The sequence below is a fragment of the Chelonoidis abingdonii genome, chromosome 12 (assembly GCF_003597395.2).
Source record: "Chelonoidis abingdonii isolate Lonesome George chromosome 12, CheloAbing_2.0, whole genome shotgun sequence".
Lineage (NCBI taxonomy): Eukaryota > Metazoa > Chordata > Testudines > Testudinidae > Chelonoidis > Chelonoidis abingdonii.
In genome coordinates, this window is record NC_133780.1 from 8,246,610 (window position 1) to 8,269,458 (window position 22,849).

A 22,849-nucleotide genomic window follows, 5' to 3' on the forward strand; every position below is an offset into this window, starting at 1 on the left:
ATTAAATGAAATTAAGGATCGTTACATGGTCCTGAAAGTATTTCCAGGCATTCCAGTTAAAAGATAGGAAATAAAGCGTAGGAATAAATGGTCCATTTTCAGAATGGAGAGAAGTAAATAGTGGTGTCCCCCAAGGGGCTTGTACTGGTCTGGGACCACGGCTGTTCGACAATATTCATAAATGATCTGCAAAAGGAGTAAACAGTGAGGTGGCAAAGTTTGCAGATGATACAAAATTACTCAGGATAGTTAAGTCCAAAACAGACTGCAAAGAATTACAAAGGGATTTCACAAAACTGGGTGAATTGACGAGAAAATGGCCAATGAAATTCAATGTTAAATGCAAAGTAACACACATGGCAAAATATAATCCCAGCTATACATACAAAATGATGGTGCCCAAATTAGCTGTTACCCATCAAGAAAGAGATCCTGGAGACATTTGCAGAAGAATCCTTCTCACTGGTGCCTGTATCATCCTGAACTCAGTCTCCAGTTTCAGAAGATTTAAAAATTATCTCCCATCATCAATGGGACAGATGCAATTGAATAATGTAACTGTCCTTCACGCGCATCAAAACAATACCAGGGAACTAGATGTATATAAGATTGCTGACAGTTTCATCCAGAAAGCTACAGTGAGACATAATGTTTTTTTAAATTGGGATGTTAGTGAAGCCAACTGTTAGGTGATTGCAATTATTTTAATATACTGTAATTCAGGAGAATGTAATTATGTAGTCCATAACAACTGAATCATTATTAAAATAGTAAAGAGACCAATGATAGACTGTGACACTCTGTACCTCGGGGGAACACCCTGCACCTCCATCTTCATCCTTATAATAGGGTTGTGTGGGATCCAATGCAAAGTTTTTCATGGCGGGTGTCTTTGGAAGGCTCATGATGCACTGAGCATTGTTGTTATAGTGATGTTATAGGTTGTAAATTTGATGTACATCAGGCCTGGGCCACGTGTGGCCCGTGTGGGCTCACTGTGCGGCCCGCAGGGGGTGAGTAAGCGGGCTCACTGTGCAGCCTGTGTGGGGGTGAGTAGGCAAGTGGTGGGTGAGGGAGGGGGGCTGAAGAAGCGAGTGGGCAGTGACAGGAGGTGAGGAGGTGAGCCAGGGGGGTGGGCGGCTGAGGAGGAGAGTGGGCAGGCAGTGGCAGGGGGGCAGGTGAACCGGCAGCAGGGGAGGAAGGGGCTGAGGAGGCGGGCGGGCAGTGGCAGGGGCTGGGTAGGCGAATCGGGGAGGGTGCGGGGGGGGCTGAGGAGGCAAGTGAGGAGTCAGTGGCTGACCTGTTCTACTGATGTGGTCTGGCTGCCATCCCCTCTCCAAGGGTTGCAGATGTCTGGAGGTGCTGCCTTTCTCAGTTACACCTCATTCATTCAACAGGGCAATTGATTACAACGTTGGGGGAAGATCTTATTCTACTAGCAAAAAGACATTTTTCTTTCACCTTAATTATACTACCTTAGGGGCTCACTATAACATATTACCAAAGTTCAATACCGCTGTTTCGGTGGGGCAGCGCTGGGGAAGGAGGGTTTGTTTCCGTGGGGCGGGCGGTGCTGGGGGAGGGGGAGAGGCGCTGGGCGGGTGCTGTGTTTCGGGGGGGTTTGGTGGCGCTGGGGTGGGGTTGGCGGGGTCAGGGGGGTTCAGCCCTCAGCTGTTTTCTTTGGAGTAATATGGCCCTCACCACTTTACGAGTTATGCAGGCCTGATGTACATAGTTATGAGGCTGAAAATGTGTCCTCATGGCTTAAAACAAGCCCAGGCAAAAACTCTCCAGGAGCAGAGGCCCAGGAAAAACTATCCAAGAGCAGAGGGGTAGTTCACACCTCATCAGAGCATGTATGGGACAAACCCAGCCCAGCCTCACAGCAACAAAGAATCTATTGGACTCTCAAGAGAGTCACCCCCTCGCTTCCCTTGGTCAGTCTGGGACTATGATGAGGTAATGCTCACCTGAGTCTGAAGGGGGGCGGGGGGGTAAGGTGCAAAGCCAAGAGGGAAGAAAGGACACAATAAAAGGGAGAGACATTTGCCATGCTCTTCCTCTCTTGCACCTCCATCTACAGACATCACCACCAAGTGACTGAAGCGCTGATCAAAGGCGAGAGCCTGGCTGATGGGCAACCAGCCAGCCTGTGGTGAAAAGCATCTAAGCTTGTAAGGGCACTGAAACTGTTAAGATCAGCTTAGAATACGATTTGCTTTTATTTCACTTGACCAAATCGGATTTGTTGTGCTTTGACTTTGATTTAACTGATCGCCATATCTGGGGTCGGGAAGGAATTTTCGTCCAGGGCAGATTGGCAGAGGCCCTGGAGGTTTTTCGCCTTCTTCTGCAGCGTGGGGTACGGGTCACTTGCTGGAGGATTCTCCGCAGCTTGAGGTCTTCAAACCACAATTTGAGGACTTCAATAACTCAGACACAGGTTAGGGGTTTGTTATAGAAGTGGATGGGTGAGATTGTGTGGCCTGCATTGTGCAGGAGGTCAGACTAGATGATCATATGGTCCCTTCTGACCTTAAAGTCTATGAGTCTATGATTTATAATCACTTAAAATCTATCTTTTGTAGTTAACACGTTTGTTTATTCTACCTGAAGCAGTGTTTTTGGTTTTAAGCATGTCAGAGACTCCCCTTGGGATAACAAGCCTGGTACATATCAATTTCTTTGTTAAATTGACAAACTCATAAGTTTGCAGCACAAACTGGCCACTGCAAAATGGAAGTTCCTAGGGTTGTGTCTGGGACCAGAGTTATTGGCTAGTGTCATTTGGTTGCACAATCCAAGCAGCGGCTGGCCAAAAGTGCTCACTCATGTAGCTGGGAGCAGCTTACATGCCAGAGGCTGTGCATGAACAACCCGGGAGTGGGAGTTCTCACAGCAGAGCAGGGTAACGCTGGCTCCCAGAGTCAAGGATTAGAGTGACCTAGCAGATCACCAGCCCAGATAAGATAAGCCAGAAGATGATGGAAGGAGAAGTTTCACCCACCACCCACACCAATACCGCATACTCACACGTTGCCTGTGCACTGGTCCAGATAACACCAGAGGAACGTCACATAGACACATATTCAATAACCAGGATATGAAAGTAGTGTATATATATATGCTGAAAATAGCCTCCTCCCAAAACTGGCAGAGTGCCCTCCCCCCCATCCCCTCACCTCTTCAAAAGAACTCACTGACAAAAACAGAAGTCAGCACTTATGCCAAACTCAGATGTGCGGCTGGGGGGAGAAAGGGGGAAAATACCTTTCTCCAAGGCTCATGAAATGGATTCTCTAGGCTCTGACATCCCCATGTCTCTGACCCTGGCAGAGAAAGTATACTTCTGACCTGCCAAAGAGCAGAGAGATGTAACTGATCAGGCGAGAGATACGCCGGGCGTTGACCAGCCAATGTGTATAAAAAATACTCTGTAAGTCTGCAGGGCCACTGCTGACCAAAATCAGAGCACTGGGGAGGGTCAGGAGATAGGATCTGAACAGCAGCACCTGGGAGGAGATGGAGAGTATTAACCACCTCCATGCTTGAAAATGGTTCCCCAGCTGTGCCCCAGATTTTCAGCTCAGCTTCCACAGCTCTTTGCCATGTTGTTTGTGGGCAGCCTCGTTTTCGCTTGCCTTCAGGTGTCAATCTTATTGCTATTCTGGTGATGGAATCAGCTTCCATCTGAAGCACATGGCCAATTCATCTCCAACGCCTCCTGGCAATGATGGAGCTCCTATCCTCCGTGCATTGAACCAGACTTGACAGAAATAGACGGGAGTGAAGGAGCTTCATCGCTGCCCTAAATGCCAGAGGCATAATGGGAACATGATCATAATGATGATGATGCTTGAAGAATAATATTGCTTTTACAAGGTTTTTTTTAAAAGCAATTCCCAGCTGAACAGAGAAGCTGGACTTCTTCAGCCACTGGTGGCCAGTGACCCAGTGTCATAGGGGGACACTGGTCCTTTAATGAGGAGCTTGGCCTGTGCCTTATCCGGACACTGCAGCATGGGGCTTAAAAGAGGGCAGCTGGGCCCTAGAGGAGGGAGTTCCAGTGAGGGGAAGGCTGGGTCCATCAGCCCTGAGAGTGAGTCGGGAAAGGGGCAGAGGGAGCAGACAAGGGGCTGTGAAAGCAGGAAATCCCCTGGGAGTGAGTGCCAGGGACAGTGAGAACCTGCTGGGAGACTGACTGGTGAGGAGGAGACCCAGTGAAATAGAGGCAGCAGGAGAAGGACCAGAGGTGAGAGCTGCCAGAGACGGTGTGACTGGGACCTTGGAGAAGACCAAAGGCAGGAGAGCAGGAAGAAGGGTTTGCTGGCTGGGGGTCCCCAAGCCAGAGAGCCAGGACCAGAGGGCTAAAGGCAGAAGCAGCAGCAGAGGGAGCCGTGGGAGGGCCAGAGAGAATGAGGGGCACTCACGGGGTGAGGACGCTCCCAGCAGGGCTGTCATGGATGGGGTCTCATTGGGAAGAGCAGGGGTAACAGAAGACAATCAACAGAGATGCCACACATGGTTGAAGGCATCCGTGTGTAGCATGTGGGGCATCGAGGGACGCGGCAGTGAGAAACAGACTGTGTTTGGGTCTTTTGTTATGGACTATTTTGTCAAGGGGGTTGTATAACAAGCCAGCCCCATGGATGGTATAATTGTGCCAAGAGAGCCTGAAGTGAAGTTACTGGGTTACCTGAGAGAGGAAGTACTTGCCCTTCCACAACCTGGCACAGCTGAGCGCTCCAGACGGGGGTGCCCTACAACACCCAGCCCTCATTCCCCAGCTGCAGACATTCCCTACAAATCTCCTGCACTCCCTGCATCCTAGTGCTCCCCCCAAGCATCCCAGCTGGCCCATCCTGGAGCTACCCTCCCTTCCCCAGGGGTTGTGTTCCTTCCCCGGGGCAGGCTGATTGGCTAGGCCCGGGCCCCTCTCTACCAAAAAACTGGCTTCATGGCTTGACTTGTGCATCTAAAGTGTGAGCTTCAGCCCTGAAATCACAAGCCCCGACCCCTTGCCTTAAAGCAGTAACTCCTTTGAGCTGTGAGCCATGAGCTGGTTGTTCATGACTGGGGCTGGCCACTAGGGGGACATGATCTCTCGCACTAAGCCAATGTGTGAAATAACCACATAAAGCCAACCAGAGGAGATATGTCCTTGCACTGCCCTTGTCTCCTCCTGCTCTGCTTTTCCATGGTGGTGCCCTCAGGTTTCTCCTCTGCAATTCTTTCAACAGGACGTGCAGAGAGCCAAGTGGCTGCAGGTTTGTGAGCTAGTGGCCATGGGGCGAACCCCAAGGATGAGCAGGCAGGAGATGGGGAAGCTGAGGCTGGAGGAGAGAGAAGTCCTATCAGACTCCAGTCTCCTGCGGTTCAGATCAATGAGGAAATAACTATCAAAGCCTGTGGGATTAAGGTAAAGGCAGCAGGTGGAAGGAAAAAAAAACAAAAAAACACTTGGCTGCCGGTTGGCACTTATGTCTGGAGTGCAACCCTGCCCCACGCCGTGCCATGCTCTGGGAATATGTGTGTACAAACCCTTTCTCAGCATCATGAAGGCTCAGAGAGAGAGAGTGAGAAGGAAGCACGTACCTGGTCAAGGTGCTTCTGATGTCCTAGAGGGGGAGAGAGTGAGAGAAAGAGTATAAAAAGGAACTCAGTGTCACAGTGACATGAATTATAGCTAATGAGTGAGTATACACCGAGATAATTTAACACTGTGACCTCAAGGATATCCTCTGCACCCAACTGCTTTGTTCATCATACTTCCCTGTCACAATTGCTTGGGAACACAAATAAATACAACAGTAATTGATGATGATGACTAGATCTGTGTTTGAATGGAGTAGCCGTTGGACTGGGGATTTGACTACACACAACCCTAATGCTGCTGTGCAGGTGTTGCAGTGGTTAGCATATCTGCCTTCCAAACCCTTTGCATGGGTTCTTTACCCAGACAACAGAGGTCAATGATCTTGAGAAGACAGAAGTCTGGCCTTGTGACAAGGCACTGGATTGAGGTGCAGGAAATCTGCCTTTAGCACTTGGCCACAGACACAGTCAGACAGCCACTTAAGGGACGGCTACACTGCAATCCAAGGTGCGACCGCAGCATGTGGAGACGTGATCGAGCTAGCTCCAATCAAAACAGCAGTGAAACTGCTGCAGTAGCACAGGTTATATGTTCATGCCCTGGGTCAGTGACACTGGAAAAGGAGCGGGGAGCCCTTCCACTTTTCACCACAGATCCTGCCCCTTGTCTTCCCCCCTGAGGCCCCGCCCCTTGGCCAGGCCAGGAGCTGGTGGAGCCTGGGCAGCTGTGAGGAACTGCAGACCCTCCACCTGCCCAGGATGCATGGAGAGCAGCCCCCTGGCCCATGTCCCCACCCAAGGCAGGTGGAGGGTCTGCCACGGCTCCCCACAGCTGCCCGCATGGTTCTTACCATGGCCAGGCTCTGAGATCCTGTCCCCTGGCCGGAGCCAGCAGGCAACTGTGAGAAGACCGGGTCCCTCCACCTGCCCTGGGAAGAGGGCCCACCAGGGACTACTTTTGGCCCCATTCCACCCTAACTTTCGGTTTGCCCAGGGAGGAAGAGTAAAGAGTAAGGGTGCCCCCCCCCCACACACATTTTTGACTGCCCTGGGTACGTATTTGAGCAGCAAGTCCATGCTAACACCTGCATGGCCATAGCTTTGTGGTGATTGTTATTGGAACTAGTTCAGAGGAGGGGGGCTCAGGCATGTCTGTGTGTGCTGCAGTCACATCTTGCAGCATGGACATACCCTTAATCTGTGGGTCTCAGTTCCCTACTCACAAGACGAGAAAAATGAATTAATAGCAACACAGAGAATTTAAAAAATACACGTGAGTTCCATACTGAGGTTTGAATCTTGCACTCTATGACTTGTGAGTTTCACTCTCTACCCCTTCCCCAAATGCCTTGCATGAATCATGGGTCTCACCTACAGGAATTCACTCGCTGGCTGCCGGCACTTCCCCTCCATCTCGTCAATCAGCTCGCTGAGACGGGAAATCTCCGCGGAGGGTTTGGTGACATATTCATTGTGCATATTCTCCACACTTCCCACCAAGAAGTTTTGCTCTGCTACATCGATCACCAGTTCCATGTCTTCCTTCATAAACTGAAGCAGTTGCATAATTTCCAGTGTATTTTTCTGTCTCTCAGCACCTGTGTTCTCCTGTAATCGATGAGCACAAATAGGGAAAAGGGCTGGCAGGGAACTTGTCATATGATACATTGCACCACATATAAATTAACATATTTCCAGTGACCCCCGTGGCCATGTGTGCACATTCAGGAAAATTTCATTGCCACTTGTGAAATGTCAACAGGACCTTTTGACAGAAGCTCTCCCCATGCTACTAGATCAGTGTTTTCCCCACAGATTCCCACTTTGGTCATAATGTCTGTTAACATTGTGATGATCCTAATTCTTCCTTCTGCTGCCTCTTGAGCGCCAACAATGCAGATACAAAGAGCAGATTTCGGATCAACAAGGGCAGCAGTTTATTGTGACAGACACCAAAGGAAGGTGAGAAAAGATCAAGACAAATTAGAAGAATCACAATGTTCACACAGAGATGAAAGAGACACGGATGCAAACATACATGCAAAGAAAAGAGAAAGTCTCCTGCGTGTGTGCAGCCAGACACTGGAACAGGGCAGCTTGTCCCATGAGCTGCAGAGTATGCAGCTAGGCCAATTCTGATTGCAGAGCAAGCCCCAACTGAAGAGAAGGGCAACTGCATGGGGGAGAAGGCAGACCCAGCAGGACATGACACCAGGAAGCTTGGAGAGTAAAGACGAGTAAGGCGGAGACTTGGGGCAGGGGGAAACCGTGACTGTGTTTGGGAGTGGGTGCCAGGGCCCCAGTGACGGGGAATGTTTGGGAGATCAGATCCGAATGGAAGAAGGGCCCTGGGGGGTGAGAGAAAGTGCACAAGCTAAGGATCTTCCACAGTTAGTTGCAGTGTTGTAGCTGTGCTGGTCTCAGGATGACAGAAGGAGAGGGTGGGTGACGTGATATTTTTTGATTGGACCAATTTCTGTTGGTGGAACGTACAAACTGTTGAGCCAAGAGCTCTTCTTTGGGTCCTGACAGAGTTCCATGTATTGGAAAACATGTACATTCCACTAACAGAAGCTGGTCCAAAAAGAGATATCACCTCCCCCATCTCATCTCTCTCTAGAGCCAAGTATGGACCTTTTCTTTGTGTTGCTGGAATGGACTTTAGTTTGAGACTCTGGGTTGTTCTAAACTGGTTCTTGAATGAAGAAAACCCCTGGAAGGTGTACTGTCAATCAGAGAAAGCCTCTATGAGTTCTTAAAAGACCTGAAGAGAGGGAAAAATGGTGTGTGTGTGGGGGGGCTTCAGAGACACCCCTCGTCAAGAGGGGGAAATCAGTACGCAGCAGTCCCATTATGCACCCCACACATACCTACAGATAGTTGTTTTCTCCTCTCCTTGGTCTATCTTTTCCTTCCAAGCCTGCACTTGCATCTGGATTGGTTTCTGAGCAAAGAAACACAATATGCGAGGCCAGGTCTACCCGACAAAATTGGATCGACTTTATTTATGTCAGCACGCAGCCATCACAGTTCTTAAATCGCTAGTGTGCACACACATTTGGCTCCTTGTGTCGGCGGTGCACATCATCACCATGAGCGCTTGTATTGATCGTACTATCAGTGGGGGGGCATGGTGCAACAGTCCATGAAAGCCAGTAACAGTCCCAGCAAGCAACACAGTGTCTGCACTGACACCACCTCAACATAATGATATCCACCATGAGTCTACGCCACTCAGAGAGGTGGTGTTACTAGGTGGGCATAGAAAGGCACTTCCGTCCAAAGGAGCCAAATTTAAATGAAAACACTTCCACAGCTAATCGATGGAAGGCAGCTTATATTGACCTACCAGTAATCTAGACCAGACCTTATATATTTTTGGTCCTGAGTGAATTCTGTGCCAAAGAATTAAAAACTCTGCACATGGTATTTTAAAATTCTGCATATTTTAGGTGTTAAAACAACACAATATAATCATGCCACTTCCAATTATTTTGGTAATTTATTTCAAAATGCCTGTCAGCAAGTATGTGAATAACAATATAGACAAACAAAAAGATTCAGGAAATGTTTTTTGACAAATAGATTCCTTACTAGGCATTTAGCACATCTATATGGCTTCCCAGAGCAGATGGCAAAACTAAATATTTCCCATGTATTTCAAGCACAGAAGAGCAGAGCCCTGCAAATCCATGGGTAACCATTTCATATCTGCGGATATCCGTGGACCATTTTTGCGGATAGTGCAGATGTGGATACAAACTTTGTATCCGCGTAAGGCTCTGATGGTAAGAGACGAACAAGCAGCTGTGAGAAAAAATATGGAACACTTCACAAATTTGCGTGTCATCCTTGCGCAGGGGCCATGCTAATCTTCTCTGTATCGTTCCAATTTTAGTATATGTGCAGGAACTGTGAACCCTCCACCCGCCCTGGGCAGGAAGCCTAGAGGGCAGGGACACTGGACAGGAGTCTGCTCAGGCCCCCACATGGCTCCCCATTGCTGCTCAGCCTGGTTCATCACTAACTGTCAGAGGAGAGCTCATTCGGACCTTGCTTACAAATCATAATTTTAAATTATGAGGTTAGCCAACATTGCCAAAAAACAATAAGTCAATGTCAAAAAAACAACAGCTGTAAGAGGAAGCTCCTCTTTGTTCAGATTTTTCAAACCTATTCTACTTTCTCAGGTACAAGTATTTTATTATGCACTGTATGTGCTTTTAAAGTGCGTATTAATGTTTCCATTTCAGTTCAAATTTCCAACCAATGACTAAATTGGCAAACTGCATATAACTAGATGTAGGAAAGTCCCTGTTTCACTGAATTAAGTCTCCTGCAGCACCTCAGTAGGTTACAGCAGACACAGAGTTGCTGCAGTGACTAGGCACGGGTGGTGCTGCCAATTCTGATTGGGCATATTCCTGGAGTTTTCATCAAAGGACACTCTTTAATTGGAAATGAATCTTTAATTGCTGGAGACTCCAGGACAATCCTGGAGGACTGGCAAGCCTAGACATTGGGAAGCCTGTGCTAAGTGTGAACCTGCTCAGTGCATTCCTGGGGAGAGCCGCGCTGGCAGCGGGGATCCTGGGTCTTTCCACCTGCCCTGGGTGGGGAGTAGAGACACTGGGCGAGGGGTTGCTTGGTATAAACTTTCGGCTAGTAGTTTGGTTTCCTACCTTGTAATCCCGGGCAGCTGGCTCGATGGGAACCAACGCGGGAGTGCGGTGCGCCCGGGACCTGTGACACACCACGCGGGGGCGCAGGGGGGGCTGAGCCCCATCGCAGAAGCACTGCAGGGGGTTCCTGGGTTTTCCCCCCCCCCCCGATCCCCCTCGGGCTCCTGCAAGGCTCGGACCCCCTCCCCCAGGCGCCCCCCGCTGCCTGTGCGGCCGCTGGCTTCCGTGCGGAGCGGTCCCTCTGCACGGGGGGGCGGGGGCAGAAGTTCGCCCCCCCCCAGCAGCGGCTGACGCCGGCCCCGCAGGAGCTGCGCCCGCAGCAGAGTCACCCGGACTGGGAGACACTCGCAGCAGACCCGACACGTGGCTGCACCGCGGAGCTTCTCTACCGCAACGACGGCCGGGGCGGGGCTGGACTAAGCTGCGTCACGGCAGGAGGCGGGGCAAGGAGGGAACAGCTCTTCCCATAGGGCGTCCCGCTGTCGGCGCCGTTGGGATTCCCCGAGTTGAATGGCTACAAGGCCGCGGCCATATTGTGACCTGTTTCTTCACCTGCCGGCGGCCATCTTGCCGTACGGTGGTGGGAGGCAAGGAAGGCTATTTCCGCTTCCGGGTGACGTCGGCGCGTCCTTTCTCTCCGGGCCGCTGGCTGAGCGAGAGGGGAGGTTGGGGCTGTCGCCGAATCCATCTCCATCCTCCTTCCCTGCTCGAGCTGAGCCCCCCGCGCCGCCGCCGCCATGACGGAGCAGATGACCCTGCGCGGCACCCTTAAGGGCCACAACGGCTGGGTGACCCAGATCGCCACCACCCCGCAGTTCCCGGACATGATCCTGTCCGCCTCGCGCGGTGAGCGGCGCGGGCCAGACCAACGGCCCCTCCGCGGGTGGGGGGAGGAGTGGGAGAAACCATCTCGTAGCGGGTGCTGGGGTCAGGCCGCGCTCACGGTGCGGGGGAGAATGGAACCTAGGGAGCGTGCTGGCAGGTTCTAAGCGCGGGGCGTGGGGGTGGGGGAGAGACCATGCTCGAGTAGACCCCGGGGGGGCGGGGAGGAAGTGGGAAGAAGATCCCATCTGGCTGGAGGAGGGAAGAGCACCAATTCTCATACGTGGGTGGGCAAGGGAGGGACCATGCCCAGCATGGGCGGGGGGCTAAGCCATCCAGGGGTGGGGGAGGCACAGTGTCATCTGGGGAGGGGGCAGGGCTGCACTATTGACGGGGGGAGGAGCAACAGAGTTGGGTGACCTGGGGGGGGAGGGAGGTACAGAGAGTGTTGGGAGGGGTGATATGGGGGGGGTTGGGGTGAATAACACGCTGTGGGGGGGAGGGGTAATTCTCTCACTCCTATTGGGGCACTTCCATCCAGGGCTATCCAGTGACCTCTCGATCTTGGGAGCATCTCAGAAAATCAGGGCCGCCCCCCTCGGCCTCAGTTTCCCTGGCAGGGACGGGCGCTTACCCCACCTCATGGGGGTGATTGGGAGGGTGGAACCCAGTGAGAGGCGCCTGGATACCTGGCATGTAAGGTAGATAAATAGGAGGGGGCCCATTGCAGGAAGCCAGGAAGGGGTCTCAGGCCTAAATCCTATGGGGGGAGGAGTAACTCAGTAGAAGAGGGGGGCGGACATGCCTGTGACAAGGCCACAGGGGCAATGTTGGGGCTTTCCAAGCTCGGCCCCCTCCACCTTGAGCCGTAAGTAAGGACCCAGTTTGTTGGAAGCTCTCCTCAGGCACATTTCCCCCCGCCCTGCATGTGGGTCCCTGTGGGCATCCCTGTCAGCATCAGCATCCATCTCTGGTACCGCCATTGAGCTGCTCGACGCCTCCTCTCCCCAGCCCTGATGATTAGACCTGGCTCGTCCACTGACCCTCCCGGGTTTTGATGACATGTCCTGCAATGATGAGGGGGTGCCGGGAAGGAGCGTGAGCAAAGGCCTGGACTGTGGGAGCCAGGGCTGGGCCCATGATTATATAAATAAGGACGGGACATTGGCTGGTTCAGGGTGGGGGCTGGGATGGTTGGGTCTTTCTCCTGTAGTTGATACTCATCTGATCATAAATGGAGAGGGGGCCAAGGAATGGGATACAGGACTGTCAGGCTCCAGGTTAGGGGGTGACTTGCTGTGTGGGGGATGAAGTGGCATATGAGGCCTTTCTCCTCTGAGCAGCACCGGTTTGGATCTAGCCCCAGGCTGGGGGCACTGGCTGGCCGGCCAAGGGGCTGGGGTGTATTTAGCTCTGGGCACTGGCCACAGAGACCAGTCTCCTGTGCGACAGCCCCTAGGGGCTCAGGATGGCATGGAGGGGGAAATGGTCATAGGGCCATGCCAGGCCTGCGTGGGAATGGCAAGTTCCCCTTCCCAGGGCTGTCATGCCGCTCCTTGAGAGGAAATGCCCATTAGGGAGGCGACTAGCCGACTTAGACTCCCTGCACCCTCCACGCAGACAAGACCATCATCATGTGGAAGCTGACACGGGACGAGACCAACTACGGAATCCCGCAGCGCGCCCTGCGCGGCCACTCGCACTTCGTCAGCGACGTGGTCATCTCCTCCGACGGGCAGTTTGCCCTCTCCGGCTCCTGGGACGGCACCCTGCGGCTCTGGGACCTCACCACGTAAGTGATGGATCGGGGGTGGGGGGGTGTGGCACAGACCTCAGATGGGCTTCTTTGGCAGAGCGAGAGCCTGTGTGAAGGAGGGTGGGAGGAGAGAGGGTTCCTATGGGTGACAGAGTCAGACGGGTTCCTCTCAGCCCCGTGGCCTGTTTCTCCTGCCCATCGCAGCTCCTCTTAGTGGGGAGGGGTTGGCGTGCCAGGGAGGGGGACTGGATGCCTACCTAGAGCCGCTTGGCTTGTTGTGGCACCTCTTAATGGTGCCCTAGGGCAGCGTTTCAGAAATGGGTGATCACAACCTCTGGTGGGAGTCATCAAAGGCAGTCGAGGGGTGTCATGAGGCATTGACACGTTAACCTAAAGCAAAACAAAAGATTGCTCCCCTACACACCCTTCCCCTTTCAAGTCAAGTGGTCTCTGTGGATCTCTGGAAACACATCAATCATTTATACAGGCTTAGCCGTGTCATCACCGACCTTTTATTTATTCATTCATAGTCAACGTCAGGGAGGCCACGAACGTTTTTGACATCAGATCAGGAGTCTTTCACCTAAAAAGGTTGAGACGCTGCTGCGGGGAAATGGCCAGTCTAGGTTCTAAGACCACAAAGTTGTGGGATAGTTTCCTGCTGGGCCCAGGATTGGATGTACCCAGTGGTCAATCACCCCTGATTCCAGCCATTGGGGCATCTGGATTTTTTGAGGCACCCCTCCCTTTCCTCTCAGTCCCAATGATTAAATCTGACATGTGTCTGCTGATCCCTCAGGGGTGTGAAGACATGTCCTGCAATTATGATGGGACAGCGGGAGAGACAGGGAAGTGTTGCGCTGTCTCTTGGCTTTTATCCCCCGTGACATCACAATCCTTTGTCTTAATACCTTTTCTCGTTCTTCCTCGGATCCACCCCTTTTTTACCTGGCTGAGCTGCCTCCACTGCTGAATACTGGGTCCCCCTCCGTGTTTAATGTCTTGGCTAGTTCCTGGCATGTGCTTCTGTCTCAGTGGGATCCCCAGTCACTTGGCTGCCGCCCTTAGTGCTCCTCTCTGTGGAGCTTAAAGAGGATTTTTCTCTGGGTGGCTTGGGAACAGGACCTGCTCTTAGCCGGAAGGAGACCGGCGTAGCTGGCCTGGGAGGGATTATGGGGAGTCTATTCCCTTGCAGAGGTACCACCACCCGCCGCTTCGTGGGCCACACCAAGGATGTGCTGAGCGTGGCCTTCTCATCCGACAATCGCCAGATCGTCTCAGGCTCCCGGGACAAAACCATCAAACTCTGGAACACCCTGGGTGTCTGCAAGTACACGGTGCAGGTGAGACATAGGATGGGGTGGGCCAGGCATCTGCCCTGGACCCCAATCACCTCCCTGAGTCAGGGACAGAGAACCCAGGAGTCCTGATCCCCAGGCCCCTGCTCTAACTCACTAGATCCTGCTTCCCTACCAGAGCCGGGGATAGAACCCAGGAGTCCAGATTCCCAGCCCCACTCCGCTCTAACCCACTAGGTCTCCCTCCTCCCAGAGTCAGGGATAGAACCAAGGCATCCTGATTTCCTGTCCTATGCTTCTGGCTGTTTCTCTTTGGGTTTGGTGGTGGTAAAAACCCACTAACATTTTGAATGTGAACCTGCCGCTCTGGTCATTGCGGGGGCGAGAAGGGCCTCCGAAGTCTTGCAGAGTAGGGGGTGGTTGGAAAACAGTTGGCTCAGAAGGGCTGGGGAATGGGATCTGGGGCCTTTCCTCTCTGCAGGAGGGGCCTTCGTGGAAGAAATGCTCGTTGGGTCTTTGGGGAAACCCCTCTGAGTTAAGCTGGAGTAACAGTCCCTGGGCTCCCACACATTAATTTAGAAGCATCTCTGCAATTGTCTTGTGTGTGTCCCCTGCTGGGAACTGGTCCTGCTCCCAGCTGGCAGAGGATCCAGGGCTCTGTGTTGCCCCCCCCAGTCCCGATGATTAGATCTGACACGTCTGCTGACCCCCACCCAGGGCCTGACGACATGTCCTGCAATTATGATGGGATGCAGGGAGGGCTGGCAGAGCCCTGGGCCAGTGGTTCGAGGAGCAGCTCATATGGGGGGAGTGGGGGTGTCAGCAGAGCCCTGGCGGTGAGAGGCTGTGAACCTAGGGCTGGTGGGGTGGAGCCCCCAAAGTGTGGGGAGATGAGGGGAGGGTTGAGAGCGAAGCTCTAGGTTGAGTGAGAGATCCCTGGTCTCCGATCTCTCTCCTCCAACTCCTTTCCCTCCTCTCCCCAGGATGAGAGCCACTCGGAGTGGGTGTCCTGCGTCCGCTTCTCCCCCAACAGCAGCAACCCCATCATCGTCTCCTGCGGTTGGGACAAGCTGGTGAAGGTGGGTTTGAGGCCGCGGTGCACTTCAGTGGGTCGGGGTCCCCCTGCTGGCCCGGGGCTGCTTGGAGCGGGGAAGGGCACAGACCATTGATGCGGTCTCGGCCTGGGCTGTTGATCATTTCTCTTTCCGCTCCCAGCGGTGCTGGGTCTGGGACAGGGAGCATCGGCACAGGGACACCTGGGAATTTGCATTGTCCCACAATTCCTAGGTTTCCCTAGGGCCAGGGGATAGGCTGGGGGTGGATGAGCTCTTGGTTGTTTCTGGATGGTAAAGGGGGCATTTCAGTGCCGGGGGACTCGTGTCTCGTCTCCGCAGCTGTTTCTCCTGTCCTTGAGGCGCTGGCATCCTGCCTTCTGGGTGGCTTGGTCTCTGAAGAAGCAGGCGCCCCATTGCTGTGCTGCTGGGTGCCGTAAAAACTTGGATGGGTGGGGAGGTTCCTAAAGTTCCATGCTTTGGGGGTTCGACTGGTTGCCTGCCTGGGAGATGCCGGAGCTCCAACTGGATGATCCGTGGATTTCTTTTTGGCCTGGAACGCACTCTGCTGATCACGTGACATTCTTCTCCTGCCCCCAGGTGTGGAACTTGGCCAACTGTAAGCTGAAGACCAACCACATCGGGCACACCGGCTACCTGAACACCGTGACGGTCTCCCCCGACGGTTCCCTCTGCGCCTCCGGTGGCAAGGTCTGTCCCCAGCCCGGTTCCAGTGGGGGTCCGGGACTGGGAAGCTTGGGGGGGCAGGGGATGGACCGCAGGACTGGATCGAGGTTGGCTGAGCTACCCCCACCGGCAGGCTGGGGGACATCCTCTGTCTGTCTGTCTGTCTCTCTCAGCCTATCAGAACGGGGCTGAGCTATGATGAAACCCACTGAGTTTCTGATTGCGTCTGCGTGCGGAAACCCAGAGGCTGTTTCTGAGCTGCCCCTGCCCAGCTCTCCCTGGGCTGACAGGGATTCACCCCAGCTCATCTGGATACTAGTGCTGAGGCAGCTGCTGTGCTTAGATCACTGCTTCTGTGTGCTCCTGTGTCTGTATCCACCTGTCATCTCATGCGTTCTGTTGACATTATGAGCTTTTGGGGGGCAGAGGACTCCCTTGTCATTCACAGCAGCATCCTCTGTGCCCGCACAGCCAGACACACGCTATTGATCCCTTCACCGTGCTGCTACTAAACTCCCCTTTCCTCGTCCTTTGGTCTGATCCATATTCTGGACCCTTCTTGACTCCCTGACCAACATTGGCTCCAACTCCAGTTTTTTGCAACCACCATCAGAGCTCTGTGTGATCAACCACCCTGATCCTGCCTGTTCCCCTCTACCACTGCTTCCAATCTCATTCTACCCTGTCAGAGTCTCACAAAGCCACCGGACAGCCACTCTGAGCTCCTGCCTCAGTCCACGTGGCCCCACTTCTGCCTAAGGGGAACCTTGTTGGTTTTGAATCTGAGCAGTTTGTTACTCCCTTTCTCCTCATCTCTGAGTCTCTCAGTGCAGGGCCTGTCCTTGGGCATCAGGGAAGTACATAGCCGGCAGTAATAAATATTAGTTACCCTTTCTCTCAGTGCTATCCTGCAGCAGGGGGTGCCACAGGTTAAAAGTTTGCTGCCTGACCCCCAAGGAGTGTTATTTCCTTGGTACAAGTTGCAGGCTGCTGGCTGGTTGGTTGTGGGGTGCGGTGCAGGAGGGACTCTCTCCGTCTGACACTCTCTCTTCCCCCAGGACGGCCAGGCCATGCTGTGGGACCTGAACGAGGGCAAGCACCTGTACACACTGGACGGTGGTGACATCATCAACGCCCTGTGCTTCAGCCCCAATCGCTACTGGCTCTGCGCTGCCACCGGGCCTAGCATCAAGATCTGGGTGAGCAGGTGCCCCCGCTGGGTGGGGGTGGGCCTTTCAGGGGACTTCACCCCCCTGTGTGCTCCCTTTTATACAGAGTGCACGGCCTGGGGTTTCTAGGGGCCACTCCCCTGGAATTCCCTATCTCCATGTCTCCTTTCTGTAGGGACCAGGTGTGTGTAGATACGACACCTCTGGGAGCCGTGTCTGCTGTGCTTCCTTTAGAAAGGGAACAGAGCTTATGCTTTTCTATCGGGCATACCCAGAGAGTTGCCTTCCTTGCTGGTTTCTGTAGGGGACCTGGCCTGGGGTTTCCATTGGGGGGGCACCCTTATAGGTCACTTCAGCCCCAGGAATTAGGTCTTGGGTTTTCCCATAGGGGAGATACCTCCACTGTAGTGATCTCTGGGCCCTGTCGAATCTGCAGTCCCCCACAGGGAGTGGGATGTAGGGTGGGGCCGTGCTCTGATATCTGTGGGGGTGGAGCCCCTAGGAGAAGTGGGGTGAGGCCATACTGTGGAGTGTGTGGGTCTGGAGCCCCCCAGGGATGATGAGGGCCAAGAGGCCATGCTGTGATGAAACATCATGCCATCTGACTGCATCTCCGTGCTGAAATCCAGAGGCTGTTTCTGAGCCAGCTCCCAGCACCCATCCTGGCGTGGGCATGGCTGGGAAGGGGGTCCATGGCCCTCCTGGGGGGTGGGGGTCCTTTCTCTGACTTTTCCCCTCTCTCCCGCAGGACCTGGAGGGAAAGATCATCGTGGACGAGCTGAAGCAGGAGGTGATCAGCACCAGCAGCAAAGCTGAGCCGCCCCAGTGCACCTCGCTGGCCTGGTCCGCGGATGGACAGGTAATGGAGGAATGGGCCCTTTAACATCCCGCCTCCCTCACGTGGTGGGGGTGGGGGGGGGAATCAGCACCAGGGCAGACTCTTAAGGGGCCAGGGCCAATATTTCAGTGGGGGCGGAGGTGCCCTAGGCATCCTCATCACTGGCCCGGGGGGGCAGAGGCTTCCAAGGGACCCGCTCTCAGCTCAGCCTATGGAAAGGTGATCCCGTTCTCACGCCCCATGGGAGGGCAGATGTGCCCATGAGCACCCAAGCTCCTCCTTGCACTGACAACAGCCCTGATACCTCCCGGGGCCTCGCCTTTGTCGTCCTCCCTGCCAGGAGACCTGAGGTCTCTCTGCCTCTGTCCCTGCCACCATCCCGATCCTTCCCATGGTCCAGCCCCTTGTCCAGCATGGAGCCTAGCCTCCAGCCCTCTCCTGGCAAGAGATTCAGCCCCTCCAACATCACCTCTTTCTTGTCTCCACCAGCCTCCCTACCCTCCAGCACTGCTGCTTCTCCCCCCCCCGCAAGAGACCTGACCCCTTGCCTTCAGCCCCCTTCCCACCAAGATTCAACTCCTCCCAGCCTCCATACCCGTCAGCATCCTGGCTCTCCCCAGAGCCCCATCCCCCCGTGTCGCTGATCTGCTGAGGTCCGGCCCTTTTTCCCTGCCCCCTAACATACCCTGTCACCACTTTCCCAGCTGGGCACTGGCATCAGGCAAGGGAGCTTGAGCCCCTCCCAGACGCTGGCCCTCAGCCTGGCTGTTCTCCTGGGGGCTGATCTGTCCCCAGGCTTGCTGTAGCTGACACATCTTTTCTGTCTCCCCAGACCCTGTTTGCTGGATACACAGATAACCTGGTCCGCGTCTGGCAGGTCACCATCGGGACCAGATGAGAGCCGCCCGCAGGACCCAGCCTGCCTTTGTGTAAAAAAAATAAAATCAATAAAAAATACATTTTGGAGGTTGGGGATTGTTTGGGTGTCATCTTTGCCATACGGGGCCTGTGTGCAAGAGCTGGAAGCCTGGCCCAGTGCCTATGGACCTAGCCCCAGGTTCGAGTCCCTGGGGCCCAATCCTTGCTGTGCCAGAGATCTTGAGCAAGTCCCGTAGGCCCGGATTTGTAAAGGTGTTTCGCCTTCGTTGCACTTAGCATTGTGAAGCTGAAGGGGAGAGGATTTTCAGGCATCTAAAATTGCAGCTAGACGACTGGCATGAGCAGTGCTAATGGAAGCTGGGGGAGGCTGTCTCCCCAAACCTCATGCCACTAAAGAGGTGGGGGCAGTGGTGGGTTGGGGGGCTCTTGAGGAAAAATCTCCCCACAAGAGCACAGCTTTTCCAATTTCAGGGCTGCAAGGGGGTGGTGCTTTGCAGGGAAGAGTTGGACCAGAGGAGGGACTCAGAGCTCTCAGCCCTTCCTCCAACCACCCAGCCTGCCCCAACTGAACTCTCAGGTCCCCACCCTGGCTGGGCCACAGGAGGGAGGAGTCAGCAGTGAAAGGGGCGTGGTCTCAGCAGCAAGAGGCGGACCTGGGGTCTCCAGCAATTAAAGATGAATCTTTAATTCCCAGAAGCTGGGAATGGGTGACGGGATGGATCACTTGATCATTACCTGTTCTGTTCATGCCCCCTGGGGTACTGGCTGGGTTGGATGGACCATCGGTCTGACCTAGTCTGGCCATTCTTCTGTTTTAATGCAAGTTTCTGTCCTGTGATGAAATCTGTCCAGTCAAAACTGGGAACCCTCCACCTGGTGGGATTTTCAAGTGTTGGACTGGTGCTGCTTTCACATGGAAGGAGGTGGACTTCAATCCTTGTCCCTCAATTACAGACCTCAAAATGGCAATTCTTCAACAAAAAAATGTCAAAAACAGACCCCAACGTGAAGCTGAAGAACTGGAATTAATTTGCAAACTGGACACTGTCAGATTAGGCCTGAATAAAGACTGGGAGTGGTTGGGTCATTACAAAACCTAAACTTAATTTCCCCTGATATTAATTTCTCCCTATTGTTACTCACATCTTGTCAGCTGTCGGTAATGGGCCACCCTCTTACCCCTGCAGAAGTTATTTCTCCTCCCTTGGTATCCTGCTGTTAATTGATTTATCTTGTTAGACTGACCTCCCACTTGGTAAAGCAAACCCCCATCCTTTCCTGTATTTATACCTGCTGCTTTATCTTTTACTCCATACATCTGATGAATGATGTGGGTTTTAGCCCATGGATGCTTATGCCCAAATAAATTTGTTAATCTCTAAGGTGCCACAAGGATTCCTCTTTTTGTTTTTTTTTTTTCTGATACAGACTAACAGGGCTACTGCTGAAAACTTCAATCTGTAATCTATTAATTCCTGTCCTGTCCTATGACTGGAGGGGTGTTAACGGGTCATTTCACCTTGAATGGGGCCTTAGATTGGGTGCTAACTACTTATGCTATCTATTCTGCCTTGTGTTCAGGTCTGGAAAAGGGAGTACTTTTTCCAGAGATGAAGAGTAGCACAGTGTAAGCTTGAAAGCATGTCTCTCTCACCTGCCAAAGGTGATCCAGTAAAGGAGATCACCTCACCCACTTCGCCTGTAATCCCTGAGACCAGTTTGGCTGTAACAACACTGCAACCATGAAATAGTTAAACAAGGTCTGTGGTTTGGTATGCAGAGACCAACCTGCTTAGCCCCCTGTCAGATACACCATTAAAATTCCTCAGAAAATGAGGGGAAAGCAGCTGAAAGGTAAAATACTGAACAAGGTTTTCATTATAACCACTCCCTTGTCTGGCAGCTTCCTAGTGCTTGGCTACACTTGCAGCTGCAAAGCGCGGGGAGTTAAACCAGCCTTCAGAGACCACAGCAGGGAAAATGCTGCTCTGTGTTTACACTGTCAGCTGCAAGCGCAGTGGCGTGGCCACGTTAGCAGCCCTTGCAATGCCACAAAGAGTAGTGCATTGTGGTAGCTATCCCAGTGTGCAAGTGGCTGCAATGTGCTTTTTAAATGGGGGGGAGCATGTCAGCATGCTGTCTTGTAAGTTCAGACAGCAGCAGATCCCCCCTCCACACGCAAACTCACAAAAGCAGCATTTCACACTAATGGTTTGCTTTGTCCCGGAGCAGGTAAGCATGCTGGCTGTCAGAAACAGAGCTTTGAAAGGGGATAGCCACATTCCTGTAGCTGATTCCAAAACAAGAAGAGTGGCAACGTGACTTCAGGGGATCCTGGGACCTTTCCGGAGGCCAATCACAGCGTGGTAATGCAACACCTCGTTCACACTGATGCTGCGGCATTTCAGCCAGGGTGCAGCAAGCTTTATGCTTCTCATGGAGGTGGATCACCAGGAACGCTCCAGCTGCGGAGCCCAGGCGCTCTACATGCCTTGCCAGGGTGAACACCTTGGGACCCGGGGCTGCTTTAATGCGCTCTAACTTGCAAGAGTAGCCAAGCCCTTAGATGGTATCAAATATGGTCATAACAGGGGACAAGAGAAGCTAGGGAAGACGGTGTGGAGCTGTTGCGGTTAAATGTCCAGTCCTGTTTTCAGAGGAGACAAAACAAGAGAGCCGCATGCAAAGGGAGAGGAAAGGGCAGCAACCACAGCGGCTGGGGCTGACTTTCACTTGCAGTCTCACTGCTGAAAAAATATGGCACGGCCCAGAGTCTGGATCAGCCCCTCTGAGACCTGGCAAACTTGTATCAGCATTGGGCTGATTTAGGAAAGTACTTGAGCAAAATGTAAGATAACCACATGCTTCAATCTCATTGCTGTCAGGATGCGAGCAAATGTTTAAGCACTTTCCTGCATCAAGGACTGGCCTGGGGAGAGACCTGGGGTAGCTGGGCAAAGACACAACGTTGGAAGGGACATGAAGAGCAAAGAGTTAACACTAGAGTTGGTTTGGTATTTTTCACATGAAGACTTTGGCATACAATGATTTCTTTCTGTGCCCTCCCCTACCCCCACTTTTTTTGGTGACAATTTCTAACATTTCTTGTTGGGTTTTTTCCATTATTTGGTTAAAAATATTTGCCCCCCAAACACAATTGAAAAATGGGTTTTTCTACTGGATGAAAAAAATTGAGGACCAACCCCCCTGCCCTCCTTTTTGTTAATCAGTGGCTCACTATACCCCTTTCAGGAGGCTGATTTCCCTTGTGTACCTCAAAGGACACCTCACTTAAAAACAACTTGCTTACAAAATCAGACATAAAAATGCAAAAGGGTCACAGCCTCACTATCACTGTAAAATTGCTGACTTTCTCATTGTTACCCTATAATTATAAATCAATTGGAATATAAATATTGGACTCACATTTCAGTGTATAGTCTATAGAGCAGTATAAACAAGTCATTGTCTGTCTGAAATTTTAGTTTGTACTGACTGTGCTAGTGATTTTTATGGTGCCTGTTGTAAAACTAGGCAAATATCTAGAGGAGTTTATGTACCCCCAGGGGTACACGTACCCTTGGTTGAGAATCACTGTGTTAAATGTTAAGTATCTTCATAAGTAATTCAGGGCAGAACATTTCCTTTTAAAATATGGGTCCATTTCATTGCAGGATTGGAGGGGACGCATTCAGAGAACGGCGATGAGGCTCATCCGGTGTCCAGAAAACTCTCCCGTGACGAGAGACTGAAAAGACAGAGCTTTAGAAAAGAGACATGATAAGAGTCTATACAGTATGGGTCTGGTTAGAGGAAGGAGAGCAGGAGTTTCTGTTCTCTCTGTCTCATAAGACAAGAGCAAAGGAGGCATTCAATGAAAACGAAAGGTGGCCAGTGAACAACTGCTAAAAAGGACACACTCTTCCTGCACGACGTGGGATTAGCCTATGGAATTTGTTACCAGGGGGAGTGGTTGAAGACAAGAATTCAGTAAGATTAAAAAAAAAAAAAAAAAAAAAAAAAAAAAAGAGTGGCTATTTATGCAGATAACTTGAATATTCAGATAGAACA

General features: G+C 52.5%; 2 protein-coding genes, 1 long non-coding RNA gene and 1 other non-coding gene across 7 annotated transcripts in view; 2 read left to right on the forward strand and 2 right to left on the reverse strand.

Annotated features, from left to right (window-relative positions):
* Positions 1-22,849, forward strand: part of LOC116827228 (uncharacterized) — a 423,640-nt gene that overhangs the window by 374,170 nt on the left and 26,621 nt on the right. The window lies entirely within an intron of this gene.
* LOC116827232 (uncharacterized) lies at positions 1,633-10,391 on the reverse strand. Of its 2 annotated transcripts, none has more exons than XR_004374250.2 (4): positions 10,278-10,391; positions 8,466-8,539; positions 6,967-7,203; positions 1,633-5,618 (listed from the first exon to the last, which is right to left on the reverse strand). It is a non-coding gene; the product is annotated as an uncharacterized LOC116827232 (long non-coding RNA). The 2 variants fall into 2 exon arrangements; XR_012656912.1 differs by lacking the exon at positions 10,278-10,391 and adding an exon at positions 9,190-9,963.
* Positions 9,411-9,515, reverse strand: LOC116827234 (U6 spliceosomal RNA). Its single transcript, XR_004374253.1, has one exon. It is a non-coding gene; the product is annotated as a U6 spliceosomal RNA (small nuclear RNA).
* Positions 10,911-18,865, forward strand: RACK1 (receptor for activated C kinase 1). Its single transcript, XM_032784602.2, has 8 exons — positions 10,911-11,123; positions 12,720-12,891; positions 14,051-14,198; positions 15,137-15,232; positions 15,806-15,916; positions 16,951-17,091; positions 17,810-17,920; positions 18,732-18,865. The coding sequence occupies exons 1-8, from the start codon at positions 11,015-11,017 to the stop codon at positions 18,795-18,797; spliced, it is 954 nt and encodes a 317-aa protein (XP_032640493.1). The 5' UTR covers positions 10,911-11,014; the 3' UTR covers positions 18,798-18,865.

Excerpts from the sequence above, each read along its gene's own strand:
- RACK1 (XM_032784602.2), top strand. The coding sequence starts at position 11,015 with ATGACGGAGCAGATGACCCTGCGCGGCACCCTTAAGGGCCACAACGGC. Across the intron at positions 14,199-15,136 it reads TCTGCAAGTACACGGTGCAG|GATGAGAGCCACTCGGAGTG; the intron begins GTGAGACATAGG and ends TCCTCTCCCCAG. Across the intron at positions 17,921-18,731 it reads CCTGGTCCGCGGATGGACAG|ACCCTGTTTGCTGGATACAC; the intron begins GTAATGGAGGAA and ends CTGTCTCCCCAG.